At 32.9% G+C, this 17,680-nt stretch overlaps 1 protein-coding gene across 1 annotated transcript in view; it reads left to right on the top strand.

Moving 5' to 3' along the window:
• The window catches only part of LOC129218525 (putative uncharacterized protein DDB_G0271982), a 39,005-nt gene extending 22,529 nt beyond the window's left edge, over positions 1-16,476 (top strand). Inside the window, exons 5-6 of the mRNA XM_054852814.1 lie at positions 7,140-8,049; positions 15,941-16,476. Of these exons, the coding sequence (XP_054708789.1) occupies positions 7,140-8,049; positions 15,941-15,952 (922 nt within the window). The 3' untranslated portion in view covers positions 15,953-16,476. The remainder of the gene's footprint in view (positions 1-7,139; positions 8,050-15,940) is intronic.
• Positions 16,477-17,680: the final 1,204 nt, after the last annotated feature.

The raw sequence follows: 17,680 nt of genomic DNA, 5'->3' as shown, positions 1-17,680 counted from the left end.
TATTTTTAAAAAAAAAATTAAAAAAAAATGTCAAAAAAACATTTAGTTTAGATTATAACTTTTCAGTAACTATTTCTTTACGCAAAAAATTAAATTTAATAATGTCAATTTAAAAACGATTCCAGTGATGTAACGATTCCAAGATTTGTTATTTTATCATTTTGAAAAACGAAATGGAATCTTATGTAAGAATAGGGGGAGGGGGATAAAAAATTGCCAAAATCATTATTACGTAATTAATGAATGGCCCCTGAGTATTAAATAACTGCGCGTCTCTTATGTCTCTACTAATAATAAAGCTACGTGGTTATTTCATTTTCATCTGCGGAAAGATCAAGTTTTATCTTTTTCAAACAAGGAACATTTTTTTAACTGCATAATTTCTGATGGATCTATTCTTTGGTAATTTTTTAGTAAAGTATGTTGGCAGATTTGGGAAAATTGTCGGAATAGCCTCATCTTTCAAAAAAGGTTTTCCCCGAGGAATCAAAACTTCCTCACCATTTAAAATATGCTTAAAATGCGTTTCAATAAAATGTTTTTCGAAATGCAGAGCACAAAATGAGCAATATTGATCAAAAACTTTAGCTAACCTGGGAATTAACGAGTTCCACTTTAGTTTTTCTTCATCTGCTGGAAAAAGCGTAACTTTTTCCTTGCATGTTTTGTACCCACTTTTGCACCCTGGTACGAAACAAGATAAAGCTTTATTTCTTCCAATGTTCAACTTTGATGCCTCCGTTAAAAGCCTTAAACGCTGTTTCATGAAATATTCACGAAATAAAGGTAGAAAAGAAAAACGCGGAACTAAATTGTAACAAAATCCCTCGTCTACTAATATAAACACCGCGAAATTGAACGTACATCTCGACCGCACTGCCATCTAGCGGTTTTCATACAATTTGTCTTCAAGAATCGTGGGGAAAAAAGCGCCGGTCGGCACACTACTCTTTCTAGGCACTATACCCTCGTTTCAATTTTCAAACTGACATTGATGTCCATATGGTTTATACACTCATCTCTCTTTGCCTAACAGTTTTGTAGACTATGTATCCTCAGTGACAACAAATTCAAATTAAATTAAATCAATGTCTTTATCAATTTCCTTAAACAGTATGTATGGTGCTGACTTTCTGCACGTGCTTAGTCCATTAATTCATACTGCATATAAGTAATTTTGCAAATCTTCGTCCAATTTCTTGGTAAAGGGCTGTCCATAAATAATGTCACACTTTTTTTCAACATTTTAACCCCCCCCCCCTTAGTCACAAAGTTCGTTTTTCAAGCTACTTTTCATAAACATATTCGTATTAAAAAATGCTTGATGTCGCACTTACTCTTTCCTTCCCCCTTGTCACTAAGTCAGTGGCGCAGCCAGAAAATTTTTCTGGGAGGGGTTTTCAAAATTGAAAATTGTTGCTTTCTTTCCCATTCATTTACAATGCGTAATTATTCAATATCAAAGAATTTCTACAGATTAGTAATTATTCATTCAATGTAACTGCTTAAAAACAATTAATAATTCGTATTGATATCACTATGAAATGAAGAAAGTGGAAAAAAGCACAGAATATTTATTATTAGTTTTACTTTAATCTTATATTCATTTTTTGTGTTTTTCGTGAGATCATTTAAAATCTCCTCCTCAAATACATTCATGTCTTTATGAATGTCAAATGCTATAACGGTTTCGATCTTTCGATAAGAATTGGTTAAGAGCCTCAGAAAATCTGGTAGTACGATAGATTTCCTCTCTCTAGATGTCTCTAAAACAGATTCGTGCAGTGATGGAAGTGCTGAGAGACCATGAAACCTTGTAGAGCTTTATTGACACTGTTTTAGTTATCTTATACCAGGGGGACGTGGGTTGCTCATTATGAAATACAACTTTTATATTTAAGAATTGAAACATAATTTCCGGCTGCTTCCCGATCATTAAAAGCAGTAAGATATTTTGTTGAAACCTATTCCGCTCGGAAAAGCTCAAATACTCTGCTTTTTCCCCTTGATTTTAAAGGAGGAAATGAATGTGCTTGTGTTCTGGGAGGGGCTTTAACTCCAAAACCCCTCCCATGGCTGTGCCACCGCACTAAGTAACAATTTCACAACCCCCCCCCCCCTTAAACATTTGTTGTAGTAATCCACAAATACTTTATTGTCCATCAGAATTGTTGAATTCATTGGAGAAAGAGGAAGTGTGCGATCCTTTCGAGTCAGTTTGAAATTTGTGAATGGCAAATGTTCCATTTTTTATCATGAAAGTGTGTGTTTGAAATTCTGTAACTTTTGATTGGTTGAATAAAATATAACAGTATAGCATATCAAATTGAAGGAAATTTAAAAAGCTCTACAACTTTGTCATTGACAATTTTCATGACTACTCATTCTGGGAGGCACTAGGGGGCAAATGTTTGAAAAAAAGAGAATTTTTCCGAAAATCAATTTTTCATAACATATACCCAGGAAATTGTTGGAAAATTGACAAATATGTGTAGAAACAGTTTCATATGAAGTTTTTAAGCTTGAACTTTTATTTTAAACGCATTTTTTCCACCGTTTCGGACATTTTCTTGAAAAACCTAAAATTTTCTTCCCCCTCCCTCCCATCTTTAGCTCACCCCCTAGGGGCTGGGACTTTTATTATGTTTACTTACTAACTACCCCTAACAATATTCTGAAGTTAAAAATTATTGCATATTCCATGCACCCTACAATGTGTTCATTGACTGGACTACAATGAAACTTATTTAGCTGATAAATGTACACTAATTTTAAAACCAATATTTTAAAAGTATTTTATGAAAGATTAGAAGAGGACACGTGGTGTTATTACAAGTTTATTAGAAGTATTTTATCTTAAGTTATGTGGAGAGTGTTTATATATATATTTAGCACTATTGTCAAATGTTAAATATTTTTTTTAAGTGTCTTGAAAAAGAAAATTGGTAATCTTAAAATATTGTTTGATTTGTTAAGTTTTTACTAATTTTAGAAATATGTATTTCTTTTGAGTAATGATCAGTTTCTACTTAATTGGCATAAAGTATCTTATTTGTTGTATTACTTCAGTTGGCAAAAGAAACTATTAACAAAATTCAAATTCATAAGTATACAAACGTTTTTGCCAAATTCATATTTTATTTAAATTTTAAAAAGTTATCTCAATGCATTTAATTTATTTAAACAACAAACTGGATCTTTCTTATTATTGTGAGATGAATCTGTATAACAAATTGATAAGACATTATTTAAATATTGAAAAAAATATCTTGATTATTCCACAATTAAATCATTCAAAATAATATCTCAAATTTTTGGAAGAAAAAAATCACCTGCTAACCAATAATTCAAAAGTATCACTAGATAGCTAGTCAATTAAACATTTGGAGCACTCGACAGTCGAACCTTTTTAAGCCGCCCCTTACCTTTGGCAAGAAAAATTTGGGAAAGCATTCTGTATAGGAATGCAATACAATTTCCCTCCTTAAACTGCTGTTCGCCAACCACCACTGATTTTCGACGGAAACTGCATACTTAGCATTATAATATTACTGTTTAAACTGCCATCTTGAAAGACCATTCCAAACTGAGAGATAACCCATTAAGGAGAGTGAATGTCCCTGAGGAGGCACAAAGGAAATTGTGAAATAAGGCAGGGAAAAATAAAGGGATGTAAGTGACCAAATTAAAAATTTGGAGATAACCAGTATAAATGATAGGTGAACTTCTCCTCTGTTGTGGGGCAAGAGATAGTACTAGTAGCCCTGATAAGTGCTTTTATGTAGCATGATAAAACTTTTTCATGAAAGCCTATCTAGGACCTTATCTTTAAATGCGTTTCACTCAAAACTTGAAAATGTCCACTTACATCCCTTTGCTTCTCACTGCCTCAAATGCTAGATGCACCTAAATTAGCCACTCCAATCAGTACACAGGGTAAAATTGTGCAGCTTTCTCATCTCTTTTTCTGTTTAATCTACCCCTATGTTGCACTCAGTCCGCATGAAGCATTGTTTCCAACATCTCCACAAATTTTTCACTTGATTTTATCCACCCTCCTACCATTTTCAACCTTTTCATTTTGACATTCACTTCTCAGCTATGAACGCATTCATTCTCTACCCCTTTTCTGTTCAGGTCAAGGAGGGAGAAAGGGTGAGGGTTAAAGCTTAATCTGCCATTGACATTGTGTGCAGACTTCAGCAAACCATGGTTCATATCACAATTCTCTCAAGTCTTTTGTTTCCTTCTAGAAAAATGTCAAAAGCAATGTAAACATGCATGGAAAAATTTCAATTAGGGTGTTTCAGAATAAAACAAATCTGCAAGCCATCAATTTATAGCTAATGTTTTTTTCAATCTTTTGAGGGGGGGGGAGTAGCTGAAGAACTGTCTGTGACACAGCTTCAAGTTGCAAAACATGCATTTGAGCAAGATTGGAGGAAATTCATTAGACTTCAATCCTTGACTTCTTCCAACTTTCAGTCTGTCCCTAAGGTTGGCCGTTTAAGGAGGAGGTTCGGCTGTATATCCAATCATTTGATTATGAATACTCTTGTGTGTGTACGTAACCTTTCCTGTAGGAAGGATGCAATCTTTATCAACCCATAGGAATCATATGACAAGTTTTTCTGGCATCAGGTAGAGGCAATCAGGACTCATTGAACCACAGACTAAAAAATATTAAAAGTATTAAAATTTTTGGACCAGTCTTCAATAATTTTCATACTATAAATATTTTTTATTTTAATTTATAATCAACAAATAGCACCTATAGTCCTACAAATCGTATGATGAAATAACTTGTAACAGTTATACAATGGAACCCCAATTTTATGTTTTCTGTGGGACCAGTAATAAAAACGTTCCAAGTGGGAAAACGTAAAATTAGGGCCGTTTTAAAAATCTAAGTATATTGTTTAAAAATGGACTCTTATCCCATGAAATAATCATTATTTGTTGTTTTTTAGATACAATTTCATTTATAGAATGATCTGTACTAACTTTTTTTTTTTTTTTTTTTTTTTTTGCAAATTTACTTCTTTCCATTCACAAAAATAGTTTTAGAGCTTTTATACTTAGAATCTCTTGATCAGCTGTGGGGACACCGTTAATTATTTCTTCTTTGTCTCCTTCATTATCATTGAAAGTGAGGAGTTAATCTGATAGTGAAGGAATTTCGATGTGATGAGTGATGACACAATACGTAAGTTACCAATCTCTAGAAGTGTGTTATCAGCTCCATTCCTCAGTTGTCATGAAGGAAGATTGAACAATCAAAGGAAATTCCTCTCGCAGACAAAGGACAACTAGATAGGACAAAAAAAATGCCACAGCAGATTCTAGCAGGTATAAAACAAATCTATCCTGAAAAAACAAACTTCCAACTCTCACACCTCTTTTGACTTTTTTGGTGAACCAACCAACTATGCTTTAAACTTCATATTTTTTCATTCTGAACACAAAACAACATATGTTAGTTGCAAATATTGGATTATATTTATCATTAAAATTGTAACAGAAATGCTTTCAATATAATGTCGACCAGTGTACCCCGGGTTTGGTTGTACTTTGGTCCATTTCACCAAGTTCTGTTTTAAAGATCAATGCAAAAATAGTTAATGAATTGAACATTTTCAAAAACATCTTAGACGATGAGTGTTAAATGAAACTCATTTTAAAAAGTCAAACTGCTCATTTAATTTTTTGATGAGACAAAAAAATGAAAAGTAGAAACGTGGACCAACGTGACCAGACTCCCCCTATACAGGGTGTTCCGGTTAAACCTGCAAGATTCTATTTTCTCAACCATTAGTCCTAGATGCATACTTCCAATTACAAAAATGTTCAAAATCGGATGTGGAGTTAAGATATTGAAAGTTTAAAGCAAAAATGAAAATGAGTCGAAAAATACAATATTTAACTTTTTATACAGGCCCTAGGTCCTCTAACTTATGTTTAGACAAATAATCCCCATTGAAAGCTATTACTGACACAAAATACTTGATATTTGTATGACAAAAACTGAAGGAGATATTCCAGTTCAAAGTTTTAGGGACCATAGAAAGATGAGATTGAAACTTATCTCCCTTTCGGAAGCATGATAGGTTGTTGAAGTTAAAAAAAAATATATATTAAAAAAAAAGGTACAGCAAAACACTGTTTATATGCTTCTCTTTTACATGTTTTATCAATTATACGATTTTTAAATTGGTGCCTGCAGATTTGAATACATATTAACCTCTACCTATTATGTTTTTTCATTTGTGTGCTATTTTCATACAGTCACTTCAAAAACTTATAAACAGTGCTTCACTGTATTTATATTTTTCATTGCTATTCAAAAATAAATGAAAATGTTATGCCATGATGCGCAAAAACACTACAAAACTTCGGAACAATTTGAAAAATACATTCTATGCACACACATAATTTCAAATTTGTTAACCACTATATTTCCCCCAAAAGGTGTTATTGACAAGATGTTATTGAGTGTCAAGTGGTATAAGTCCCAAAACACTGTGTTTCATATCTCGGTGAATATTGGTCATACTAATTTCAAACGTTTTTGTTGGAATTATTTTTCAATGGAGATTATTTCCCTAACTATAAATTAGGGAAACCTGGGGCCCTTATAAAAAATTTCATTTTCTATTTTTTGACTTGTTTTATTTTCACTTCAAACTTTCAATATCTTAACTCTGCTACTCTGCATCTGACTTCGAACATTTTTTGCGATTTGAAGTATGCATCCTGGACTAACAGTTGCAAAAATAGAGGTCTTGCAGGTTTAAATGGAACACCCTGTATATCTAGGCTTTTCATAAGTAAATCTAAGTAGTAATAGGTCTGCATTTAATTAAGGAAAAGTTGAAATGAAAGTATAAGTTTTGTGGACTAGTAAAATAATTCTGTTTTAAATGAATGTTCATGATCTATATGGTGCATGACGTATTAAAATAGATATTGCTAGCATAACTTTTTGATCCAAGTTATTTTCCAAAATCTTATGATCTGGGCCAGATTAGTTTATCTAATGGGACCAAACCAGGCTTGTATTGAGTAATCAAATGAATAATAAATACTTTTATGGTTGAACTTCATATTTTATGATTTAAAAACACTTATATTTTTTACAGATTTGACTATAAAACAAGAAATAAATTAAAAACAAAACAAAGGCGGTTGGATCCGTACTATAGAACTCAGGAAAGAGTAAGGCAGCGAACAGTTATGAGAATAAAACGGCAAGATCCCCGATTCAGGGCAGCTGAACGGGAAAAAGGACGCTATCGAATGCGCTTAAAAAGATTAGATCCTGTGTTTCGATCTCAAGAAAGAGAAAGACAACGAGAGCGTATGAAAATAAAAAGAAGTAATCCAGTTTTTCGTGAAAAAGAAAGAGAACAACAAAAGTCTAGGTTACATGTAAAACGTTTAAATCCAGAGTTCAAAGAAAAAGAAAGGGCTCAGGACCGTCTTCGAATGAGATTGAAAAGACAACATAATGGATTATTTTCAACTGTACATACAGAGAAAGTTAAGCTTTTAGAAGAGTCTGAAAGTGATGGCATGTCTGAAAGTCAAACTTGTAAAGATATTTCTGATACTTGTGAAACACAAACATTGAGAAGCAATCAGTCTGTTTTCCCAGAAAATTTTAATGCAAGATTTCTATGTTTAAAGCCAAAAGAAAACCTTGAATCTTTTCATTTCAAAAAACAGCATATTCTAAATTTCAATTTTTATAATAGTAGCAAAGAACAGTGGGCTGTGCCTGATGATTTATGTGCAAAAAATATCACCCCTTTTAATATCATTGGAGAGTGTGAGAAACTTCAAGAATCCATCAATTCAAGTCACATTGCTCTTTTTGATAAAGCAAATTCAATAGGTTGCAAAAAGTCACACATAAAAACTGATGTGGAACTTGACAATCCAATTGATGCTAAGCATGAGAAACCATCAAATGTACATTCTGAAAAGCAAGAGGATCCTTCGTGCATGAATGATTCTCCCATTTCAAGATTTCCTTTGCCGTCATCACAGGTATTGTCTTTTCATTAATTCCTGCAATTTTTTTCATACATGTTTTATTGCCTGGAAAGTACAAGGAAAACTGATATGAGATGGTTAAAACTTTGAATAGTTTCCAAGTTTTGAACCATTTCCCTCAAAATTTCATTCATTTCATAATTATTCAACTTGTGAATCTGAATGGGTTTCTTCCTCTTTATGCCTATGCATTAATGAAATTTGTTCAGCATTATGAATTTCATTTTGGCACAAGGAATTCATAATGCTAAATGAAACATTATGAATTCATTATAGCATAATGAATTTGCAATTGGAATATGCGAAAAAGTAAGTTATACATCTCAATGCGGTTTTATTAAGATCAAAATCAGCTAGAAAATGTTTTATGCTATTTCTTATGTATATTCAGTAAAAAATGGCATGACTCATTTAAATCTCACCATGCATTGAAGGGTTAAGCTCCTGTATTTACATATCCATTTTTGAACTCAAGGAAAGACCACCTTGAATGCAGAAACTCTGAGCAACAACTACAAGAAAATTTCATCTGCCCATTCAGATTTGTCATATGAAGCAATGAGAAGCAAAGGGATGTAAGTGACAAAATTAGAAGATAACAAGTACAAATGACAGAACCTCTGATCTGCTTTGGAACAAGAAATAGTACCAGTAACCCTAGTAGGTGCTGCTGTACAGCAGAGTTCAGGAAAAAAAAATTAATGAAAGCCTACCTTAAACTGAACTTTAAATGTGATTTGCTCGAAACTTTGAATAGTCTACATACCTCCCTTTGCTTCTCACTGCTTTATATGTGGTAGAAAGTTTAGATTTATTCCAGAATGGGTATGTTATCACCAAACTCATGTTTTTGCTGTCAGGTTTGATTTTTTTAAAATTCCAGTGGTGAAAAATCGAATTCATTTTCTTATTAACAGACGAAAACAGGAGGTTCTGAAGTCGACCCATATACATATTTTTTTTTATGTATGACCATGAATAACTTTTTACAGAACAGTCCAATTTTTATATTTTTTTTTATTGGAAAGGGTATACTCTGAAGTTGGTCCCATATAAATTTTGAAAAAAAAAATTCCTGCAGTTTCCCACCCTAAAGGGGGGGGGGGGAGGATTGTAATTTGTTGTTCACTCGTAGATTTTTGACTTTTTTTTACGTATCACCATACATAACTTTTTACAGAATAGTCCTATTTTGATTATTTTTTTATTGGAAAGAGTATACTCTGAAGTTGGTCCCATATAAATTGGGGAGGGGGGGATCCTACCCTAAGGGTGAGAAAAGGGGGGTGATTTGTTGTTTAATCACAGATGTTTTGATGCTGAGTTGGGTGTTACAAAAAAAAACCTCACGATGAATGATCTTCCGACCTGTCTTGTCTCTTGTGTGTAGTGCCACGGGCAGGTAAATGGCAGTATCTGCAGAAATGAGTTTTTGAGATATTTGAAGAAATGTGTGTTGGATTCAATATATTAACTATACGAAAATGTAGGAATTAGAAGTTTTTTTTCAGCAGAAACCAAATAAGCAAGCTTGTACAACAAAGTTAACGTACAATAGATGACAAAATGCAAAAAAATTGCAGTTACTCCCCTTTATCTGCCAACGGCAGTGTAGATCTCGCACTCTCTGGTATTTGTGTTTGGAATTAGTTTTTAGTGCCAGTTGTTTGAAAATTTTTATATTTTGGATTTGTATGAAAAATAGAGTGAAGTTTAGTGATGTTGGTAACATATTATTATTGAAATACATTTACACTAAAAACAATGAAATAAAAATTTAAAATTAAATAATAGAACAGACTTCAAAAACTGCAGCTGGAAATTGCTCTGAAAAGTAAAAATAATTTCATTCTTTGAATAGCATCTATACTACTTTTTGAACATAATTTTTGAAGTCGGTGCAAAAACGGTAGATAAAATCATGCTTAAACATAATTCAATTACAAATGTAAATTTTAATGGACCCAGGTACTTCAATAGGATTCACATACAACATTTTTAACGACATATTTGTGAATCAATATAAATGTTTCATTTGAATTTTGACCGGTTTTTATGAAAAATGTAAAGAAAAAAGTTTACACATTATTTTCCCTGTCATTTTTGCACAGATTTCAAAAATTATGTTCAAAAAGTAGTATAGATGTTGTTCAAACAATGAAATTATTTTTACTTTTTTGACCGATTTCCAGCAGCAATTTTTGAAGTCTGTTCTCTACAAGAAAGGGTCTAAAGGTAATGCTGGGAATTATAGACCTGTAAGTCTTGACTTCAGTGGTTTGTAAGATTTTCGAAACTTTTATCAGAATTAATATTATGAATTTCTTAGAGATTGTCTGTTGACTAGTTTGCAATATGGGTTCAGGAAAGGTAAATAGTGTACTACTAATTTATTGCATTTCTACGACTAGGTTACCTTGGCTTTAGATAACAAAAAGTGTGTGGATGATGTTTATATTGATTTTCAAAAAGCTTTTGATAAGGTACCGCATGTTGCTCTCCTCAGCAAATTAGCTGATATAGGAATAGGAGGAAAAACTTTACTTTGGGTTAGAAATTGGTTGGCTGGAAGGAAACAAAGAGTAGTTGTGGGGAGAAATCATTTTAAATGGAGTAATGTTTTCAGCAAGGTTCCTCAGAGTTCAGTTTTAGGGCCTCTCTTGTTTATTATTTTTATGAATGACATCAATGAGAATATTTCTGGAAGCATGAATTGTTTTGCTGATGATGTAAAAGTTATGGGGATTGTAGAAAATGAAGAAAAGGTATAACGGCTTCAAGAGGATTTAGATTATATTACTAAGTAAGCAGATAAGTGGGGTATGGCAGTTAATGTAGGGAAATGTCAGGTGCTACACTTAGGTCATGGAAATAAGCATACAAGTTATCGTTTACAGGGTTCAATCATTAGTCACACAGAAAATGTTATTGATCTGGGTATCTTAATAAATCAGGATTTCAAGTTTAGTCAACAGTGCAGCATTGCAAGTAACAAAGCCAACAGAATGCTTTGATTTATCAATAGATCTATTTCAAGCAAAAAGGTTCTAAGAAGGTTCTTCTGCCTTTATATAGGAGTTTAGTAAGACCCCATTTGGAGTATCTGTGCAGTTTTGGTCGCCTTATCTGAGGAAAGATATTTGTGTATTGGAAAGGGTTCAAAATAGGGTAACTAGACTAGTAAGGGGACTTTCAGATTCAGATTATGATACCAGACTTAATAGACTTAATATGTATAACCTGGAGCAAAGGAGGATCATAGGGGACATGATTCAGTTGTTTAAACTTATCAAAATGAATGTTTTTAATGGAATAAATTTTTGCACCGAAAGCAGGACGAGGGGTCATTGTTTTAAGCTATTCAAATCTCAAGCTAACCTGGAAATAAGGAAAAACAACTACTTTAGTAGGGTTGTGGGCTCTTGGAAAAGCTTACCGGAAGAGGTGGTAATGAGCAAGGGCTGGATAGCTTTAAGAGGGCCATTGATCGTCATTGGGGACTAATAAATTGACTAGGACCAGCCTAGCTGGGCCAAGAGCCTGTTGCTGGTCGTCGCATTCAGTGGCGGCTCCGCACTATGGGCCGGGCCCACCCAACAGGCCCACCCAACAAAATAGTGCATAATTAGATTATTTAAAGATGTCTTTTGTGTTTCAATTTTAAATAAAATCGGGGCATGAAACTGATTTTAAATTTCTAGCACTCTGCTAATCGTTAATATAAGAAAAAAAGTGTTCCTTTTCGATACAGATGTGATATACCCCCCCCCCCCCCCCCCCCCCCTTGGCGAGGATAGAATTTTTAGCTCATTTCGAAAATCGCCAACGTTCACGACAAAACATTTTCCGGTAGCCCTAGTAACCCTGCAGAATACACCTGGGAAGTACAGATGTGAACTAATTCTTTTCGCACGTGTGTCCGTGGAGGTAGGTGCACATATGTTCCGCTCTTAGGGGGATTTTAATTTGAAGTATTTTTAAGTTGAATACTCTAAAATAAAGTTTCAATTTAAACTTTATTTTAGAGTATTCTTCTTATTGTTACTTTTTTCTGTTAATTTAGTTGTGCTTTATAATTTAAAATGAGTTCTGTTTGCAGTGTTATTGAAAAATATCAATTGAACTTTATGAATGAGTCATCTTTTAATTTTTCGTCAGGTCGTCCAACCTTTGGGCGTACCAGAGTGCTAAACAAATTTTTTATTTACAAATTAATTGAAAATAAGGATGTTTTTTTAGAATTTTTGAGGGAAATTGGGTTAATTCGAAATGAAATGTTATGTTCTAGATGTAATTCCGTAATGAAAATTAAAGCAACAAAAAGACGTTCAGATGGGTTTGTATTTGTTTGCAAAAAGGTTATTGGGGTTAAAGTTTGTGGTAAAGAAACAACAATTAGGTGAGGTTCATGGTTCAGTTTAAGTAAATTAAAATTAGAAGAGATATTTTTGTTGACATATGAAATAATAATAGGAACAAAGAGTGTAGATATTGAAAAGCAATATTTTCTTTCATCTCATACTTTAGCAGATTGGAGAAATTATATAAATGAAGAAATTTTAAATCATGTAGAATTAAAATCCGAAAAAATAGGGGGGGATGGGAAAATTATTGAAGTAGATGAATCAAAATTTGGAAAGCGGAAATATAATCGGGGTCACGCAGTTGAGGGACAATGGGTTTGGGGGGGGGGGTTGAACGGGGTTCGGGCAGAATTTTTTTGGTTGCTGTTGCGGAAAGGCGGAGGGAAACTTTATTTCAAGCCATAAAACAGTGGATATTGCCAGGAACTACAGTTTACTCAGATTGTTGGAGGGCTTATGATACAATAGGGGAAGAGGGATACAATCATTTAACAGTTAATCACAAATTACATTTTGTTGATCCTGTTACTGGCTGCCACACAAACACGATTGAATCCACATGGAGGCACGTAAAAAGTAGTCTACCAGCATATAATAGAGGGGGGGATTTTCAGTGTTATTTAGCGCATTATTTGTTCAAAAAGAATTGTGAGTATAAAAATGAGGACATGTTTGTAAAATTTTTGGAAATAGTACGTGACGTTAATTGGGCAGAATATCAAATTAAGCAAAAATAAGGATTTTTTTTTTGTCAAAACTAACACAGTTTAATAATTTTACCGTAATAATAAAAAAGAGGATAATTTCCGTAAGAGCGGGACATATGTGCACGGCCTGATGCGGGGGTGGATGGAAAAGAATTCAAAAAGAGGTAAGTGCACTTACTTTTAAGTATTGTGTTCTTAGATAGTTATTGATATCTTTGTTACATATATCGCAATGTTTATTATTGTTTCATGTTCTTTTAATGATTGTCTTCTTAAAGTATTTGTTGCTCAGTCCTGTTGGTGCCAGGAACAATGTACGACATATCTTGTCATACATCGTTCTCTTGGCGACACTTTTTTGGCGCCAACAGGAAAAAGTCGCCAAGGGTGGGGTATATCACATCAGTTCCTCCTTTTCTATCAAATAGCGACAGCGCTTTAAGAATTATTCTTTAGGCCATTTTAATGGCGGCCCACAACTTAACCAACTGCAAGCATTAAAACAAAATAATGAAAGCGGCAAGCGACATCACCCCGAACGATGCGTATGGGTCATGGGGTGGTTCCCTTCCTGCCCCCTCGAAAAATATCTTCATCCAATAGCAATAGTAGAAGCAATGGGAGAAATGTGTCTCGTCTCGCGTCGCTTATACAAAGTTTCAGTGAAGCGATGGGCAGAATTTTCGGAGCCCTCCCCGCGGGGAAAGGAAAAGTTCTCATCTCTTTCTCTCTCTCTCGTTTGATTTAATCCATTTTTTTCCTTTTTTTAAATCTTAAACAGCTGTTACTATGATGTACTGGAGTTTACAATATTTTGGGTTCCCACTCATTTCATTGCATGGGATGTCCATTTTAATTTATTTTTCTTTATGGAACTTAGAGCGTATTCTCGAAATTTCTGAATGGACATTTTATTTTCGAAAAGGCGTTTTCCATTTTTTTAAGTTTCAGTTGGTTTTCAGTGTCGTGCTAATATAATAAGACTTTAAATTTTTGAATTAAAAGCTGTACCTAAAATAATCTTCATTGGGGGAGATTTTTTCAATTTTCTTATAAGCTATGATATTTGGTTAAAGTAATAAGTCTTAATCGTGTTGGCCTTATTATCATGCCTTTTCTACGCTGGCGTATTCTAACGCTTAGCAAACCTAAATTATTACACAATGAAAATTAAAAGTAATTTAAATTTCTTATAAAAAGAATATATTGGTAATTAAGTAAACTGTTTCCAGAAAAATTAGTTGCCAGTTTCGTAATTTGATACATATGAGGCAGTGAGAAGCAAAGGGTTGTAAGTGGCAAAATTAAAAATTTGGAGATAACCTGTACAAATGGCAGGTGAACCTCTCCTCTTTCTTAGGGCAAGAGATAGCACTAGTAGCCCTGGTAGGTGCTGCTATACAGCATGATTTAGAAAAAAAAAATCTACGAAAGCCTACGTAGGAAGTTATCTTTAAACGTGTTTTACTCAAAACTTGAAAATGTCCACTTACATCCTTTCGCTTCTTACTACCTCGTATAATAACGAAGCATGTTAAAGTGAAAGTTAATGCTGCTGCATGATCCCAGTCACAATCTAATTTTTGCTATTGGGGGAAAAGGAGGGGGGGGTCTTATTGGTCTTCATTGCCTTATTATTTGGCACGCCCACCTTAGTTCTCTTCATTTTATGTTTTCCTTTTTCTTGTGAAAACTTTATACAATCGTCAGAGGCAACCCTACATTTTGGGATGGGAAGAGAGCGGTTGAGTTCTCAATTCACAAAATGAAACTCCGAACTTTACCGAATGATATCAATAAAGCATGCACACATGCTAAAACATAATTAGAAGATACATTAGGCCTGAAAAGCTATATGAATTCCAAATTTGCCAAATAAAGAAACTTATGGGAGGCCACAATGACCTCCATCAAAGCGCCCCTGATAACAGCGGGACCACCCACCAAATTAAGCCACGAGCCGCCACTGGTCACATTTGTATATTTCAGCTGCAGTGGTGTCAGACTAATGTTCCAAGTACACAATGATGTTTGTTAGATTACTATAATGATTTATGCAAGAATTGTATATTTGATCAAAATGAAAAGCAAATGTTTGGCATACTTCTAGTTCCATTCTTTCAATCATAACTTAAAATTATTTTTTAAGTGCACATGAGAGTTTTTATGAATTATAAATTTGAGTGGGATAAATGTGGGCCGGATAAATGAGGTTCTTCTCGAACTCGGTATGAAAAATTACGTATTGGTAGATAAAATAATAGAATTCAATGGCTTTCAGAAAAAGAAGTTTTTGGAAAATAGAGAATCCTTGTAATATTTGAGTTATGTGCAACCACACACATATGCTATATAAAAAATATCTTGAAAAATATAAACAGGAATGGATTTGTAAATTAGTATTATAAAGAGCTGTCGTTATTTAAATTTTAAATTATTACATTTACATTTCTTACATTTCTTTTATTCCATCAGTAAAAAAAGTAGCTAGCTGAAAATTGATTCTGAAATTTTGCCATTTTTGGTTCTTAGATATTACAGAGTTGTTCCAGTGCATGGGAAATGGGGTGATATGAGGAAAGTAGACAATGAGGTCACATTGTAATTTCCCCTCTCATTTCAAAAAGAGGCTTCTTAAATCTCTGAATTATTTATTAATGATTTTCATTGTAAATTCGCTTCAATGAGTTGATATTTCCTAGCTTACAGTCAAACTTGGGTAAAATTGACTTCAATTTGTGGGGGGGGGGATTTTTTTCAACAGCTAAAAGATGAAAAGAATTGCATATGCTCATTTTCTTTTGCTTTGTATAGGTTGCTGAATGAATATGCTCCAAGCACTTTTAAAGTTTGATGTTCCTATTTGATGAATTATATTCAAGAAGAAATGTGTTGTTAATAGATGCTTCATGACTGATGTCGAAAAGCACCAGTTAACTTAATGCTTTAAAATTATTACAGATTATATAATTTAAAAATATGAAAAAATACTATTTTAGCTCATTATTCTTAGATATATTTATTCAGTGCTAGTATTGCTTCAATACTTGTATTTTATAGAACACAGTAGCTTTATTCCTTTAATATTCAAAATAAATGATATTGTCTTCATATGTTACTATCAATGTTACCTTTAAAATTTCATTCCATGAATTTAAGTTCTGTGAAAGCCTAGTCAGACTTATGTCTTCGTTTTAAAGCATTCATGCCATTTGTGACATTTTTACAAGAATTGTTTTGTAAAATGAAAGCATTAATGTGTAAATGTATACAGAAAAAGAACATGAAACTGTATTCACATGTGTTTACATTTTTCATTAAAACATGGCTAACATGTACCTTTAAACATTTATCTTGAATTGTGTGTTCATTTTCTTCTACAAAATATGAATAAACCAAAAGAAACCATAGGAATTTTAAGACATCCCCAGTTTCTTTCATTAAAAAAATCAGAAGTTTTCCACTAAATAAAAAAAAAAGTAAAAAAACCTGTCTTAAATCGGTCAGTGATCTATTTACTGTATTTGGAACCCACAAATAAAAAATATAAATAAAAGATGAAGAAAGAGGGGAAAAGCTGAAGTGCTTTAAAATGCAAAAAATAATTCTTATTGTTATTTAAATTTAAAAATATTGATTTCAATCATAACTGGATTTTCAATCACAATTATTCTAAGAGTTTTTACAAGAGACTCTTTTTAAGCTTTTAGAACATCAGATGACTTCAGAGAAAAAATTTTGCAAATTATGAGGCTATAAAGAAGAAACAACCAATAAAAGTTGGGTAACTTTTTACATGCATATTGTTGAAAATGTATCTAACTTTAATGCTGCTGTATTTTTGCAACCAAGACAAAAGCTACCTATCTCAAAATTTCACTTTTGACACCAAATTTTAAAATTTTTGTCTGACACTTGCATATTGCTAAGTAACCAGGTTTAAAATCAAATTTTGTCACCTTAATAACTGCCCCCACCACCATTTTCCCTCTAGTCAATTAAAACTATATTTTTAATTTAAAAAAAAGACAAATTTGTAGAGAAGTTGTTCTGAATCGACCAAAAAACAGAACTTGCATTTGGTGGTGAGGCAGGTGGGAAGAATGCCTCCTCCTGATCCCAAGAAAAATCACCAATAACACTCAAATCATTAATGACCTTATTAAAAAGTATTTATAAAGTGCATGTATTTAGTTTTTTTTTTTTCTAAAATGTTGTTCAAATACATAGATTCTTATTAAATCATTCATCCTTAAAGCTATAACTGATCCTTGGATATCTATTTTAACAATACATTACAGAAAAAAAAATAATCAGACAGTAGTAAAGCCTTTTTTATTAAAGTTTTTCGAACAGCTTTTGCCCTTTGTTTGAGGCCACTAGTTTTTTTTTTTTCTTTTCAGCCAACAGGACAGTTTTTGACAGTTGACTGAAATAAAAAAAATATTAAATAAAAACAAAAATGCGGACTGCATAAAAACCAAAAAAACTGAAAAGAAAAATGTATAAGCGCAGTAGTTTAGAATGTTATTAAGTACTACTGAATAACAACAC

This window comes from Uloborus diversus, chromosome 3 (genome assembly GCF_026930045.1).
Source record: "Uloborus diversus isolate 005 chromosome 3, Udiv.v.3.1, whole genome shotgun sequence".
Taxonomy (NCBI): domain Eukaryota; kingdom Metazoa; phylum Arthropoda; class Arachnida; order Araneae; family Uloboridae; genus Uloborus; species Uloborus diversus.
Note: the sequence above shows the minus strand (reverse complement) of the source record. Positions and strands in the feature narration are given on the sequence as shown.